This window comes from Lutjanus erythropterus, chromosome 16 (genome assembly GCF_056507025.1).
Source record: "Lutjanus erythropterus isolate fLutEry1 chromosome 16, fLutEry1.hap2, whole genome shotgun sequence".
Classification (NCBI taxonomy): domain Eukaryota; kingdom Metazoa; phylum Chordata; class Actinopteri; order Lutjaniformes; family Lutjanidae; genus Lutjanus; species Lutjanus erythropterus.
The window spans coordinates 20,408,962-20,424,727 of NC_139332.1; the positions used below are offsets into that span (position 1 = coordinate 20,408,962).

Genomic DNA, 15,766 nt, shown 5'->3' on the forward strand with positions numbered 1-15,766 from the left:
TCATGTTTTCACATTTTAGGTAAATGCAATTCATTTCAGGATATTTACAACATACATAGTCAAAAAACTTTCATTTCATGCTTGTTTTTATTTGGCTGTGGACTCCAAGAGTATAAAAGTGTGTGTATAAAAAATGACAAAGTGCAGCGTCACTCCAGTTTGATGAAGAGCAGTGTTGCAATGTCACTGGTTTGGTTCATTAAGAAGAGTAGAGTAGAGTAGAATGAACTTTATTGTCCCCAAAGGAAAATGTGTCTTGGACACAGTGCTGCAGTCCATTGCTTCACATAAAATAAGATTAAAAGCACATCACAGACAGAAACATTTGACATGTAGCTAGACAGTTGCTTCACATTAAACATCCTAAAATATGAAGGAGACATCTGACTATTCATTTCATATTGACAACACAATGACATAAAATAAATAAAAATGCAAAAAAGTGCTGAGTGCAAAAGTGCTTGTGTATTTATAGCGTGTTGCTCTATTGCAGTAATTTTTAACATAAGAGTTCACCAGCTTGATGGAGGCTGGAACAAATGATTTACACAATTTGATTTGCACTTTGGCACATGGAGTGAACACGGGAGCCCTGCAGTGTGCAAGCTTTTTATTTGTATATTTAATTATTTGCTCACTTTTGGTTCAGCTCCTGACCTTTTTGGTTTTGGATATGCTTGCATATTCCTAGAGGAGTGGTATCAATCTGCTCATCAACTCCCAAAATGTCAAACACTCGCTTTAATCTTCACTCACAGTGCATCTCATATAGCATGAGGTAAGTGGGAAGATCTGTGACTACGCTTTTTGTAAAATACTGACATCCTAATCTGCTTATCCACAATGATCCCCTTTTGTTAAGAGCAGTTGCTTCATTTGACACCGCTTACAAGAGATTTTAAATGCTCCTTTCCACAATGGAGAGAAATGCAGTATAATTAATCCAAAAGCTGCAGTCAAATGTGTGTGTATGCTTGATGTATGGAGGAGGAGGAGGAGGAAGAAGAGGAGGAGGAGGAGGAGGAGGGGAGTTGGTGGTGGGTCCCACTTGTTCTGTCAGTGAGTCATACTGTATTCTGGGCTACGTAGCAACTTTAATTACTAAAACCGTCGGAGACTGGTAATAGAGCAAAGATCAGCAGCAGCCTTCACCTCGTCATGTTCCTCCCACGGCCTTCGTGTCCAGCTGAGAGGGAGGAAGAGGAGGTTAAAAGCCGAAGAGCAAACTGTGTGGCCCGAATAAGCAGAGGGGCAATGAGATCCAGGGCCTTTTTTTTTTTACCCATATCTCACCTATTTTAGTGGTGTTATTTGAGTTTTAAAGCTACAAAGTGAATGAAAATCATTAATGAAATAATGAAAATGTGTTTTATTGTTACAGCTGATGATATCTTTTGGGCAAAAAAAACAAATTACCAAGAGGAAGGTAATATTACTTTTGAAATAAACAGCACAACTTATGAATACAAGCTCAGCTCTGAGTCATATCCTGCATGTATGAATATGAGCTCCCATTTGTCCCTTTCACACATATAAAAGTGACCACAGAAACCTATTTAAAGCCACCAGAGAAACAGTGGATCCTCTAGACGTTTGGAAGAACAGAGTGATTGCATTTAGATGCACCGGGGAATTTTTCAAGTGCAGCAATTCAGAGAAGGACGCTGAAGGAGGAGGAGCTGCTCTGGGAGCGAGGGACAGTCACACTTTGAAATGACATGAGAGGGAAATAGAGAGAAAGAAACATTTAGAGGAGATGAAAGAAGAGAAAGGAAGTCTCAGACTATCCAAGCCCATCGTCTCCTCTGAGGATATGTATAAACATGGTGAGAAAAGGGAAACGACAGAGAGCAGAAAAGTCAGACAGAGATCCTTTAAACTGAACAAGGATTATTGCTAAGGAGCTTGTGAAATGCTGCAATAGAAGTGCATTTGATAAAGTCTGAAATACTTTACTGTAATTTTGTCAGTTGTGAACATAATGTAGATAAACATACTAGGCGTAAGCAGTGATAAAGGCCAGAGTATGCTTGCACGAACATTCAACGTCTATGGTTATGCTTTAAACCACAGGTTTTCAAAGATGGAGGCCGGCCTCCCCAGGGGGGCTCCAAACTGTTTCAGGGGAGGCTTAGTGCATGGAAGTGAAAAAATATTACAGTATTTATCACAATAGTCATCAAAATAAGATCACATAGACTAGTCTAGTCTGTGATTTGGTTAAAGAGATGCAATATTAGCAAATTTTACTGTTTTTCCTACTTTCCCAGTGTCAGAGACTAATAAATGTTTTCCTTCTATGTATTTTGTATAGTCTGAAGTTTCAAACAGTAATATTAAACTACCTTAAGCTATGTACCTGAGGGATCAAATAACCATAAACATTCAGAAATTCCACAAAACTGAGCAAGCAGGGCACTTTTTTTCCAAGCTTTGCTTGAGGTGAGGCCCCATACTCTTAGACTTTTAAGACAACTGCTTCGAGCAAAGCGCTTTGTTGGTTGTGTATGTATGTAAATGAGATACTGTAGTCTAAATGAGAATCTGTGAACAATAATTTAAAACTATTTAAAATGCATTTTTGCAGTTAGTTGATATGGTACTCTGCTTTATATGAAGAGTGCTGTGGTTTTGATTAAAATTGAGCCATATAGAGGAAGTGGGGTGTTGAGGAACAGTGATGCTACATGTTAGCTGCTCTCTCAGTGACATGACATGTCTATGGGTCGGACTTGTGGCTCTGAACTCTGCTGTCCAACATGTTTTGAATAACTGATTTGCAGCAGTGTTTCTCATCTTTCTTCCCAATCCCAATCTTATTCCACACTTGTACGTTATGAATGTTCGGTGGTGCGACACAGTGCAACATCAGTTCTATCACTGTCTGTTTTGAGGAAATGAAGAAGAGAGACAGGAGAGGGAGGGGGAGCGCTTGTTTTGTGTGAGCGAGGCAGCAGGTGTTCAGACAGAGTGGTGCAGGCAGACGCAGGGGGAGAGAGCAAATGGAGGGAAGTTACGGCCACAGTTCTTTGATGCCAAAAAAGAAACATATGCACGTCCTAATGAGATGTATCAATATGTTAGTGCTGCAACGATTTTTTTTCTGATTCACATTCAGCTTTTTATCAATACAAGCCGTCTGAATTGATGTACTTGTATCCTGCACATTAAAGCCTGTTGCATCGGATGTATGACTGAATCTTCATGCTAATTTGTTTGAAGTTTGTTCACAAAAAGTAAAGATCCTGGGGAGGATGTTCCAGACGCTGTTTATCCAAAAACAGCAAACAGCAAACAGCAAACACCAAATCGCAGCTCAGATGTCAAAGCTGCAGCTCAACTGTGAACTCAGACAGGTGACTTGACACAGAGAGACTGTGCGTCATCACCTGTCCTTTAAATACACCATGAACACAGACCTGCAGGGTCAGACACACACACACACACACACACACACACACACACACACACACACACACACACACACTGTACATATGATATCCTATGCACTTGTACGCTGGTGAGTCATCATCACTAATGAACCAAGCACACCAGGGGCATGCCTGAATTCTGAATAATGCACTCACAGACTGACTGGACACACACATACACACACACACACACACACACACACACACACACACACACACACACACACACACACACACACACACACACACACACACACAGCCCCCTAGGAAAAGTGTTTCAGGTTTCATTATCAACTGTCCACTCGTCTCTGTCAGTGGGTGGGTGTTAATTTTCACTCGGTACATGTATAAACATGCAATTCATAAGATCATAACCACACTAATTATATTCTAATTGTTATTCTGTCATGTGAACATGTAAACAAGGTGCAGAAAGTATAACATGATTAAAAGACTTACATTATTTATGAATATCACACTGCATGCTTTCACCTTAGTCTGGTTTTGCATGTGGTGTTCTGATACACAGACAGCAGCAAGTCTTACAGAAATAGAAGAAGTCACATTTTCCACATTTTGGGAGTGACAGTAAACTGTTTTCAATTAACAACACAGCAGGTGATATATGTAGTTTGTGTTAATCCTGCACGTATTGATGTTTTTGGCCACTTAGGGGCAGCACAACAAATTCTAAACATAACATTTGACACATTATCACCTTACGAGTAACATAAGCACTGATTTGGAGACGTGTTTAATGATTGCAAGTCTGAAATTCACTTTCCCTATGATTCTGATTTGGGCTGTATCAACTCTATATCTGGTTCTTTAACTCCACTATGTTCACCAGCTAGATGTGAACTTTGTCTGTCTGCCGTCTGGTGTTGAGCAGGTAGCATGCAGTCAGTTTATCAGAGGCTTTTCTGCTGATAAGAGCTGCCTGCTGTGACTGGAAACAGCATGAGAGAACCACATTGTGGTCCATAAAACCAAAACAACATGGTCTGTAGAGCTGAAGGGAACTGAAGAGTTGTTTATAATCCTCTGAATTTGTTACTACGAATGTCACTTCTCACAGACAGTTCATCCATTCTTGATATAGAATATCTATTAGGGCAGATTTAAAGTGCTAGGTGAATTCATCAGTGTGAAAACAAGCACCAAGTCTTCCCTCTGACGTTTTGTGGTGCAGTCATTATTTTTGCTGGCAGTGATTTACTACTATCCCCAATATTTTTTGACAACACAGACCATTAAAGGAGCAACCTTTAACATATGGCCACCTGTCGAAGGACATGCCAAACAAATAGGGGGCAGCATATCACAGAGTAACTGAACTAGGCTCAGTTGCCTTTCAAGGCCATTTTCCACGTTCTGGTTCTTGAAATGGTTGTGTTCAAGGTCTTACAACTTGCAACTTTAAAAATATCTTCCCTTGAAATCAGTTGTGTTTTCTGACATGTTTTATCTCTCTCAAGTCTTAGCAATCCCTTTTTAATTTGCTCTCTTCACTTATATTTCCCCATGCGAAGGAGATTTATATTATGATCAAATTAATAAAGGATTATTGATAACTGCAGAATTGTAGAGAAGAGCTGGTGGTTTTAACAAACACAGGGTAAGAACCTGAGCTGTTGCACCTCAGATAAAAGTACCACTTAAGTCTAAAATGTAGGATTGAAATTAGTGTGTGTGGTTTGGATAAGACCGACTGTGAGGACTGTAATTATGGGTGCCATTGTACAATACAATTTGTCCATGTTTTAATGACTAATTGTGTGAGCGTGTGTGTGTTCGAGGGACCGCAGAGATTTGTTCTTACTTCTCCTGGCGGGTCTGCTCGGCTGTGGTTTCCATGGCGCACTCGAGCGAGCTTTGAAGTGAATGAAGCTGATTGGTTGTCTCCTTCAGCAGGAAGCGGGTCACAAACTGCTCCAGGTGGGTGGACTCCTGATAATCCTGTCAATCAAGATGAAGAAGAGGAGGAGGAGGAGGTGGAGGAGTTAGCGTAGGAGGAACGATAAAAAGAAAGGATGATAGAAAGAGGTGGGCAGTGACAAGTTTCACATGCCAGTCAGGAGTCACTCAATGTCCAGATTTCTCCTGCTAATTAAAAGATGCCAACAAGATTGCTCATTAAGAAAACATTACATAAGAGAGCTGCAGGAGAGGAAAAAAGAAGAGGAAGAAGAAAAACATGAACACTTTACATTTTTTTTATCCACAAACACCTGCATCTTAAATTGATCTTAGAAGGATGATAAGACGACAAAACAATACAAGTTAAAAAGGGAAGGAACTAAGAACTATGAATGCTTGATAATATCTGCATACCTGTAGGGTGGGGAGCATTAAATTACATTATATTAACTGGAAAAAACAGGGAGGGAGTTTCTGTTGTATTTATCCATTTTACTCTAGACCAGCCTTTTGCGTGGAGTTAACACTGAATGTGACTTCTGTGGTTCCCTCACTCTCGCTCGCGTGCGTGATGCAGAAACAAAAATACAAGGACAAACGCTGGCTTTTCCAAAGCCATTTCGCATGCAGTGGCGAAGCCTCAGGTGTGTGCTCAGTAACGAGAGCTTAAAAACGAACAAATTGGACAGACATCTCAGACAAGCATTTTCAGCATCGATCAAAAGTGAGAAGAATTTTTCCTGTGCAAAGAAAAGACTTTCCAGAGACGGTGACAGTGTACTTTGTTGTGTTCATTATCAGTAGTCAGTAGCAGTAAATGTTAATGTTTTGCCAATTCATGGTGTATTTTTGTAAATTTGGGTCCTGTGGAGACACCAGAATTCTCTTTTGGGTCTTGAGCTTAAAAGGTACTTTAGTGTGCACCCACTTTGAAACAATCTGAAAGCAGCATTTTATTTCTCTGATTCACTGCTGTGTTCTCGCTGATTGTACTTGCTCTTGTTCGCTGAACCGGGGAGGAGACGCCGACTTTGAATGTTAGAGATTCTACTTTTAAGTTACGTACATGAGCTTATGTTAGCAACATACTTGTTCTAACCCAAACCAGGATGTTTTCTATCCCAGTAGTTTTTGTGCCTTTATTTAGAGAGTCTGCTTGAACATTTTACACAGTGTCTACTACAGCATCATAGTTTGAAGTCCATGGCCCCAGACCGCACTGCCATATTTGACGAGTTTGGATTGAGAATGTGTTGCATAATGATGAATATCTGAAATTATATATAGAATTATATCTAAAATCACTGGTCATTAACAAAATATTATAAAATAGGACCAAAAAACTATTGATGCTTGATGCAGACACTTTTAGAAATATCACAGACACTCCCAAAAACCACATAAAAAAACACAGCAGCTGTATGTCATTAAAGATGTGACATTAAAAATATCATTTCAGTGAAACTAGTGCTCCTGTGAAAAGCATTAACTATAGCACTGGCCCAAGTCTTGATGATGCAGCTGGTATCTGAATACGTGTTGACATGTTTACATGGTCTGTGCTGAAACATACATTTAAAGTAACATGAAAAATATGAAACAATCATCTGCACCTTCAAACAAAACCACATCTAAGAAAACATCTCCTCCACACGAGTATTTCAGGCTGAGGTGCAATTTGTCATTTGAAAATCAAGGGTATATTTATTTTCTGCAGGCTTTTGTTTGTTCGGGAAGCTGATGGAAAATAAATCAAACTGAGAGGCGTCATTTGCGTTGCCTGGACCAGACCAGGAGAGACGAGTGTTGTTGTGGATGTAATCAAAGGAGAGTGAATGACGCTCGGCACCAACAGTTTGCCGCATGCACGCTACACCTGCTCCAACAGTGTGGAGCACCGCTACTGTTTGTATACTTGACTAACAATGAGGGAAACGTTAATGCAAGTTAGATTAGAGAATGATGAATGTGTGACTGACAGAAAGAGAAATATATTGCAGTGTTTTTGTCGATTGGTAATTACTGTGTTCTCAGAAAGAACAATGAAGACAGTTTAAAATCAGGATTTGTTTATCAGACTGTGGAAACACACACACACACACACAAATCCTAATTACAGTATGTTGAGCTGGAGTCTTTCCGTGAGAGAGAGCTGAGTTCTGAAAAGCTTCTCCAGAATACAGAGCAGATCATTACTCTCAGGCTTTCCCCATCGGTCCAATCCAACAGCACGTGAGACCAATGATTGAACAGATTGTCCTGAAATTAACAACCTGAACTCTGTTTTTCACAGGAACAAAATGCACAAAACCTCAGTGATTTCTGCAGAGTAATTGGCTGTTGTCCATTGTTTGATCTCCTGACATTCTGACTATCAGTAAACACACACACACACACACACACACACACACACACACACACACACACACACACACATGCACAGACGCACACACTTGCACATGAATGCACATTCACTCAGCGAGAGTGAGTCACGACAAAACTGGTAAAGGTCATTCTCCCGTCTACCATCTGAGTATAGATTACCTCCTGTGATCTTGTGTGTGTGTGTGTCCACCTCTCCAATCTGCAGTCATTTTAAACAGCTTAAGGTCCACCTGAGTTTTTCCTTTTTACCTTTCCCTTGATCTTTTTATTTTCAGTTGTACAAAAGGTCAAATGAATTATTTGTTGGAGGCAAAGCACTGCTGTTAAAATCACACTTTTTAAGCTGTATGGTCAGAGCTGTGACTGCATAACCTTCAACCTGTCATGCAGTCAAAACTCACCCTTTGCCAAATGGCTTTACCTCAGTATTTTTAAGTTTGTGTGAAAAAATCTATAAAAAACTAAGAAATTACAAGCTGGTTTCAAAGTGACTTGCTGTATCAGGTTGCTCCATAGAGTGCAGGCTGCAGGGATGATGTATTTTTTTAGTTAACATCACTGTGATTCTCTTGGCAGAAGGCCAAAGGGATTTTTCCCATTGGATTTTGGATTAGTGCAGAAAATAAACTCTGTGGCAAACAAATCTTCACAGATGAACACTAATTTTATCATTTTGAAGCATAATTGAAATCACCATGTAAAGCTGTAAATGAAAGCAACATTATCATTCATTTGGAGCCGTGTTTCTAGCCACCTGATGAGGGTATGTCCAACGTTCACTCTCTTTTAGCTCTGTTTTTGGTCTCTACCAACTCCTGAGGGATATGTATAGGCCTAATGATTCATAATTTGAGGTAGATAGTGTATTTTCCTTGTTTATATAATTACAAAACAACATTTTGAGTGTGCAGTCAGATGTGTTTACTCTATCCTGTTAGCTCTCTGAGATGTTAGCAAGTCCTCATAGGGTGTCAGAGATTAGTTATGAAAGTTTAACCTTAACCTTTGTGGCATCCATGTTGTTTTCACAGTACAAATTAAAAGCTTGTGAATGCACCAAAGTTGGAGGAACAACTTCGCAACTCAAGAAATGGGACCATCAGAGGAGCACATGAATGCAACATAAGTGTGTGCAGCGGTGTAACCGACTCCTGCAGGTTTTACTATAACAATACTGCTTACTGCTATTATTAAATATTCATGAATAAAAATCTGTGGCATTGTCATTTTTTTTAACAAGACACTGTGAAGTGTGACAACACAGCAACTTCCTCTTTCCCCTGCAGGTGAGAAACATCTGAAATGCTAGGAGAGGTTTGGAGTCAAAGCTGAAGGAGGTTGTGTGAGGAAAGCCTGTAAATAACTTTGGCAGGAATATCTGTGCCGAATGATTGTCTCAGATACATCTACATTGCTGGCTCTCATTTAGATGCAAAATCTCGTTCCAGCTCCCCCGCACATATGCATGGATGTTTGACGCGTACACGCAAAGGCACACGCACAAAATAGTGTAAGTTCACACAAATGCAGAAAAAATGCAAATGCACACACATGCAGCCCCCTCACACACATCCACCGCCAGAGACCACCCACTCAAATTCATGCACAGTTCAACAGAGATGACTGAGCTTTAGTCTGTGACGAGTGCAGCATCTGTTCTCCTCCTCGCTACTTGCTAACAGACAGAGGAATACAGGTTGTCATACATTTCTCTCTCTTTTCTTGTACTATGACTCATTTTAGCATCACAGAAATCATTTATGGCACCTCACACACATTTTGTAGACGGGAAAACTATGAATTGGGTTTCAAGGAGTGAACACTTCAGCAGTCTGAATGCTCTTTGTTCACAGTCCAGTGTGGTAATTCGATTTCAAAGTTCTTGCTTTGGTAAATAACAATTTGTGCAGAGTAATTTCCTTTTATTTGAGCTAAAATATCCATTTTGTACTGTATGTCTGTGAGAGAACATCAGTGAAGAGTGCGTTGATGGAAAAAAAAAAGATTCTGTTTTCCTTGTCTGCTTAATGAGAGCTTTTCAAAAGTCCACACAGCAAGAAGAATTATCCCTTTTCAAAAGACAAAAGACCTTAAAATACACATCAACACTGTGTCTACTGTTCCTCCTTTTCTCTCCTGCTGTCTCTCCCACTGTCTCTCAACTGTTCTCTTGGAGAAGAGAAAAATGATTTGAGGTGCAATTTGATTTTCGCACCTCATCTCAGCTCGGTGCAGCTCAGTCGAGGTCTATGAAAGATTGGGAAGGGATTGGAAAAACTGTGTGTTTCATTTCCTTCACAGAGATGAAGGCTGAATTTTCAGGCGCATTCACTGCTGTGCTTCTGCAGGTTCGACCTTTAAGAAAACTATTTCAAGAAAAATACCTTACTCTTACTTAGAAAGTAATGGTTATTCTTACAAACCATGTTCACTATTATGTATCTGTTATAATGATGTGCAATGTGATATCTTTTGATATCTTTCTTCCTTCCCTGGCCCTGCTCTATTTTTTTCTGCTCACCAAAGGAGAAATCGCACCCAAAGGCTGCCATAGTTAAAGTTAATAGTTAACATCATCAAGTTTCACACGGCACAGGAGCACAAGACAAGGATGTGTACTCTCTTCCTCCCTCTTTGCCATCTACATTGAACCATTTCATGCAGCAGTCCACCCGAATAATCATATTAAAGGTGTACAATCTACCACAATGGACTATAAAATAAGTTTATACACAAATGACACCCACTGTATTTACAGAACCCACAAGAAACCACAAATCCATTCAGTAGATTCTCGATAATTTCAAACTACTCAATTAACTGGTCAAAATCATTTAGCCAAAGTTACAACTCTATAAAAAGAGCCGGACTTTATAAGATACCTATTTATTAATATTAACATCAAGCTGCCAGAGCTGGCACACTTATATTTCAACCCACTTATAAAAAAAAATAGAAGATGACACAAACAGATGGATGAATCGACCAGGCTCATTAAGTGGAAGAGTTGCAGTCACCAAGATGACAATACTAACCAAGAAAAAACAAACACAAAATAAATAACCTTTTTTTCAGTGATCCCAGTACACCAACCCCCACATGGTTCAACACTCTAGATTCAACAAAATTCTACTGGAAAAACAAGTGGAGTGGAGTGGGATGGAGGTCAGACACCAGAGAGGCAGCAGGCAGCCACAATATATTCACATCTAACTTTGTGAATTAAGGGTTTGTATTGCCCAAACCAGAGCTGGTAATTGTTTGAACAGTGGAAAGACTGGACAATGCTGTTTTGGAGACAGTTTTGTCTGTTGAGTTTGAATTAATTGCGTTTTACAATGAGGTAATGAGGCACTTTAGCTTGTGTTCTTTTTCGTAAAGGAGGGAAACTTGAATTCGGAAGGTTTACGGTTGCATTTTTCTGTTCAGTAAGGTAAACAGGTAAAAGAATATTTCCTTTTTATTTTGTTAATTTATTAGAGTAAACTTAAGCATATATCTCCAACACCTCCTCATATCTACAGAATAGGTCAATTGCCAATTATTTCCAAAACAACATACATTACGAGTATTGGCAGCAACAGACTCACCGGACCTTAACCATGCTCTGTAAGTCACGTGACATAACTCACAGGACACTATTGACGTCCCTCACCCTGTGAAGAGGTCACAGCTTGGTTAGGTTTAGCCATAAAACTACTTCAACAGGATAAGGCAGTAAAACTACTTGGGTAGTTTTAGAAGAAGATTGTAGTTGGGGTTAAAAAGTATCTTATATAAGCCGTGTGACAGAGGAGACATCACTCATGTGATGGAGGTAACAGACAGAAGTCACACACATAACAAAACTTCAGTAACTTAAAACTCCACATTTACTTTTTGTTTTACAAAGAGCCCTGTTTCCATGGTGAAAGTCCTGTGTTTGCCTTTGTTCAAACTCAAGGTCACAACTTAATGATGATTTTAATGTTTTAAGCTAAAATTCCTGCATGTGTCCAACCATTTATTAAACCAAAACCCTTAGCTGCCGCCGTTGCCATTTATCTTTGTCACGACAGTTTTTAGGTGTTGGGAGTTGGATGTCACCATGTATTACCTCTCTCTGCGCTAATGAAAAACTACCACTGACAAATGAACAGTTTGACTCCCACACTTGTGTTTCTGCGGGAGTCACAATCAGACGTGTCCGCTTCAGTGCAGATCTGAGGGGCGATTTGAGCTGCACAGCGTGTGTCATATGCACCAGATGAGACGCCGCAGAGAAAGAAGCTCTCCCTGCGGATCTAATAAACCACCTCTTTCCTCGTCCTAACACCCAGTTCCCACTTCTCATTTGTCCATTCAGTCCTCCTTTTTCTTCTGTCATCTCTGATCATTTGCCTTCATCTCTGTCTGTTTGCTTGTCTCTGTCTCGCCACCCTCACCCCTCTTCTTCTCTCTGATAATGTAAAAGGTACAGTAAGATCAAGAGGACATAAAGCCTTTTCCAAAGCATGATCAAAAGCAGCCACGTCCCATTTTATTCCTTGTCTATGTTCACTACAAGTCCAAAAAGATTCATAACATGTTTTGTTCTGGAGGTTAATTAGTAGCATGAATGAGCCTTGGCTCGTCCGTTTTGGCTCTGTAATGGAAATCTGACTAATGGGAGATCTGAGGACGCCAGCTGGGCAGCAAAGGAGCATGCTGGGAGAGATTTGCAGCATAAAGTTTGGCCACGCTGAGAGTAAAATCAAACATCTCTTATTATTATCATTATGTACACTGCATGACATGTCAGAAGGTGGTGTGTGTGTGTGTGTAGGAGTGTGTCACACGGATGTTACATGAACACACTGTTCACACGTGAACACAATGTGCAACAGCATCCAAATTCTCTTCTGTTAACCCAATTTACACATGCCGGAACTGTCACAGCCCTTCTTTTCACAGTCATAACTCGGCCAAATCACAACACACACACACACACACACACACACACACACACACACACACACACACACACACACACACACACATTGCTAACTCACTCTTTACTGCACCATCAGGATCTCCAATGTCCACCAAGAATAAATGTCCATAAATCCATTTAGAGGTGATATAAAATGATTGTGGCTCATCAGATTTAGGCTTTTTTTCTGAAGTATTTAAAGTAATCGAAGTGGTTGTTGTCTGTTAAGTGTGAATGGGATCAGTAGTGAAAACAGCATGACTTTCCATGTTGCAGCTTTGCCAAGATGAAGACAAATATAAACATGGAAGTGTTTTCAATTCATCGTCAGTGAAATTCCATTAGTTTTTACCACATTTCTCATCCAGAGCAGGATAAAACTGGACTGATGTTACACAGGTGATTTTTTTTAAGCTATGGTAGTGGCATGGGATGATAATACCGATTGATTGGTCTGCCACTTTAGTGCGGATTGAAATATCTTACCAATTATTTGATGCTATTAAATTCAGACGTCTAATGATTGACTTTTCTTCGTGAGCCATCAGCAAGTTGACATTTTTGTCTTTTAGCTAAATATCTTAACAAGTATTGGATGGATTGCCATGAAATTTGAACAGATGATCTTGATGATCCTCTTCCTCTGGAGCCACCGCCAGGTGACATGCTAACATCGGACCAAATTTGCACAGAACAAGACAAATGAATCTACTGACCATGAAACAAGTTTACACATTGGCTATTTCAGTGTAGTCCTGTCCATATAAATATGGAAATAACTATAACATCACTCATTTCATAGCTATTTTTCTGAAATGCTAAATGATCCAATTACATATTCCTTTGCATTTCCATTAAATGCTTACTGACTACCAGTGGTCCCTCTCTTTATTCCGTCTCTATCTTCATCACCAACAGCTGCACACGCTCTCTCTCTTTCTTTCTTTTTCTCTATCCCAAACAAACCAAAGGAAGATTCTTGGTATCACTGTTTTGCAGCATAAATTGCAAATCAGATCAAGACACTGAAGGTAGGCACACAAAATAAACCAAGTGAGGACACAACTGGGAGAGTATCATTGTTTGGTCCTTAAACTTCGCCTGGATAGCGTCTAGTTTAAGTGATATTTCAGGCTGACTGCGGCGTAGTCTGATTGCTGGCTTACATGATTGGCCACTGCAGCGTGACATCGAGTTCCGAAAGTTGATTCTGACTTTTTTTTCCCCTGCACCCCGCTGCGTTTTGATGATGAATGTCTGATTCTGTGCATGTGGTCTATGACCTCTTAACATTCAGCTCAAAGCACCGGTGTGCACCCCGCTGAGCCACTAGCATGGCTATAGTCATGTTCCCTAATGTGCTGATATTAAAACCTGCACCTTGTCTTACAAGATGAAGTTCGCAATATATTATCGAATAGAATATTATCATCAAAAAATGCTGTTTTCATCTGAACCTTCTTCCATTATGACCCAATGCAATTCTGACTTTACCCTATATTAAGAGATCCTATTCTATTTTAATTATAGTGACATATGCTTTATTATTTGATTGAGGTGGTCTAATTAAATAAATACATTTTGTTACTTGATATATTTTGTGAGCAGCTAAACTTATATACATAGAGGCAGTATAAACAGAAACAAAAAAAAAACAAAAACCAACGTAACACATAAAAGGAAGGTAATTTTTAAACATCTCTTAGTGTATGTCTGGACAATACCCAAGAGATGAATACAGGTATTTTAAAATATTGTGTTATTGTGATGTTTTCTTTTTCTTTTCTTACCTTCTTTGTTTTGTCCATTGCCTTCAGTATGGACATATTCAGGTCTTCTAAGGCAGCGAGAACATTCTCATATTCACCGAGGTGCTGGGAGAAATACTCTTCACAGGACACAAAAAAGGGACATTTTGTGAGTTAAACGACTAGGACAGGGCTGTGGGTGTTTTTTTGAAGCAGCATTGGTGTGACACCTCAGTCACACAGCCTGTAGGGGTTTGATCACAGAGCATGTGACCACATCTAACATGGTTCTTCCCTTTTCCTGGGAAAATGTCAGATAGCATTTCAGTCTATTGGGCTCCTGACTGGGAAGTAAAGCAAGATAATAAAGCTATTAAGTGATATTAAAAGTTGTTCTTATTTAGGTGAAGCATCAACTTACCACAGAGTTCATCCGTGTCCACGTTGCTGCAAAAGAAAAGAAAAAAAGAAATTTAAATTTAAATAAAATAAATTAATAAGTTTCCAAGGTCAAAGGAGGTGACAAATAAATATTTCTTCTCTGCAAAAACGTTTTCTTCACAGACTGTGATTTGATGAATCAGTGTGTGATGACGAATGGGAGCAAGTACAAATATGTCATGAATAATTGAATAATTTAGATGTTTTTTTCCCCTGAGGTGTGAGCAGAGGAGACTAGTGGACCTGACAGTGAGTCCCTCACAGGAAACCCTTTGGCTGTTTGTGATAAATGTCCATGCATGAGTGTATTTTGGGATTTCTGAGTTTGTATAAATGCGTCTGAAAGAGCGACAGAGACAAAGAAATAAAGAAAAGAAGAGTAAAGGAAAGAGAGTACGTTGAAAAGGTGAGGGGAACATTTCAAAGTGAAAAACTATCCATTGAATCTCCTGTACAGCAGGAATTATAAAAGAGACATCTTGTTCCTTGTTACAGTGAAGGAGGCTGGGGAATAACACTGGTTTTAACTCTGTTCCACAAAAGCTGCAGCTGTTGCTCACAAGGGGAAAGTGTCTGAGAAATCAATTGGTTCAAACAGGAGAAAACACTTAGAGCTGCAGAGGACAGACAGGAACAGAGGAGGTAAACCAGAGGTTAGACACTAAACTGGATAACAGTCTGAAAGGCTCCGACTTATGTCACTTGAAACATGTTTTGACATTTTAAAGGGAATGGCTTGGATTATTTGAAGTGGGGTTGTATGAGGTACTTATTGATAGTCAGTCACACCCAAACTCACACAATAAGACAAACAAACTAACTGATTGAGGAAGTGGAAGTCCTGAACTCACGTGTTCTGCTGTGGTAAAATGACAGACAACACAGATAAA

General features: G+C 39.6%; 1 protein-coding gene across 1 annotated transcript in view; it reads right to left on the reverse strand.

Annotated features, from left to right (window-relative positions):
- necab1 (N-terminal EF-hand calcium binding protein 1) overlaps nt 1–15,766 on the reverse strand; it is a 37,923-nt gene that overhangs the window by 10,498 nt on the left and 11,659 nt on the right. Inside the window, exons 4-6 of the mRNA XM_084738853.1 lie at nt 14,857–14,882; nt 14,478–14,575; nt 5,254–5,390 (exon numbers count right to left, since the gene is read on the reverse strand). Of these exons, the coding sequence (XP_084594979.1) occupies nt 5,254–5,390; nt 14,478–14,575; nt 14,857–14,882 (261 nt within the window). The remainder of the gene's footprint in view (nt 1–5,253; nt 5,391–14,477; nt 14,576–14,856; nt 14,883–15,766) is intronic.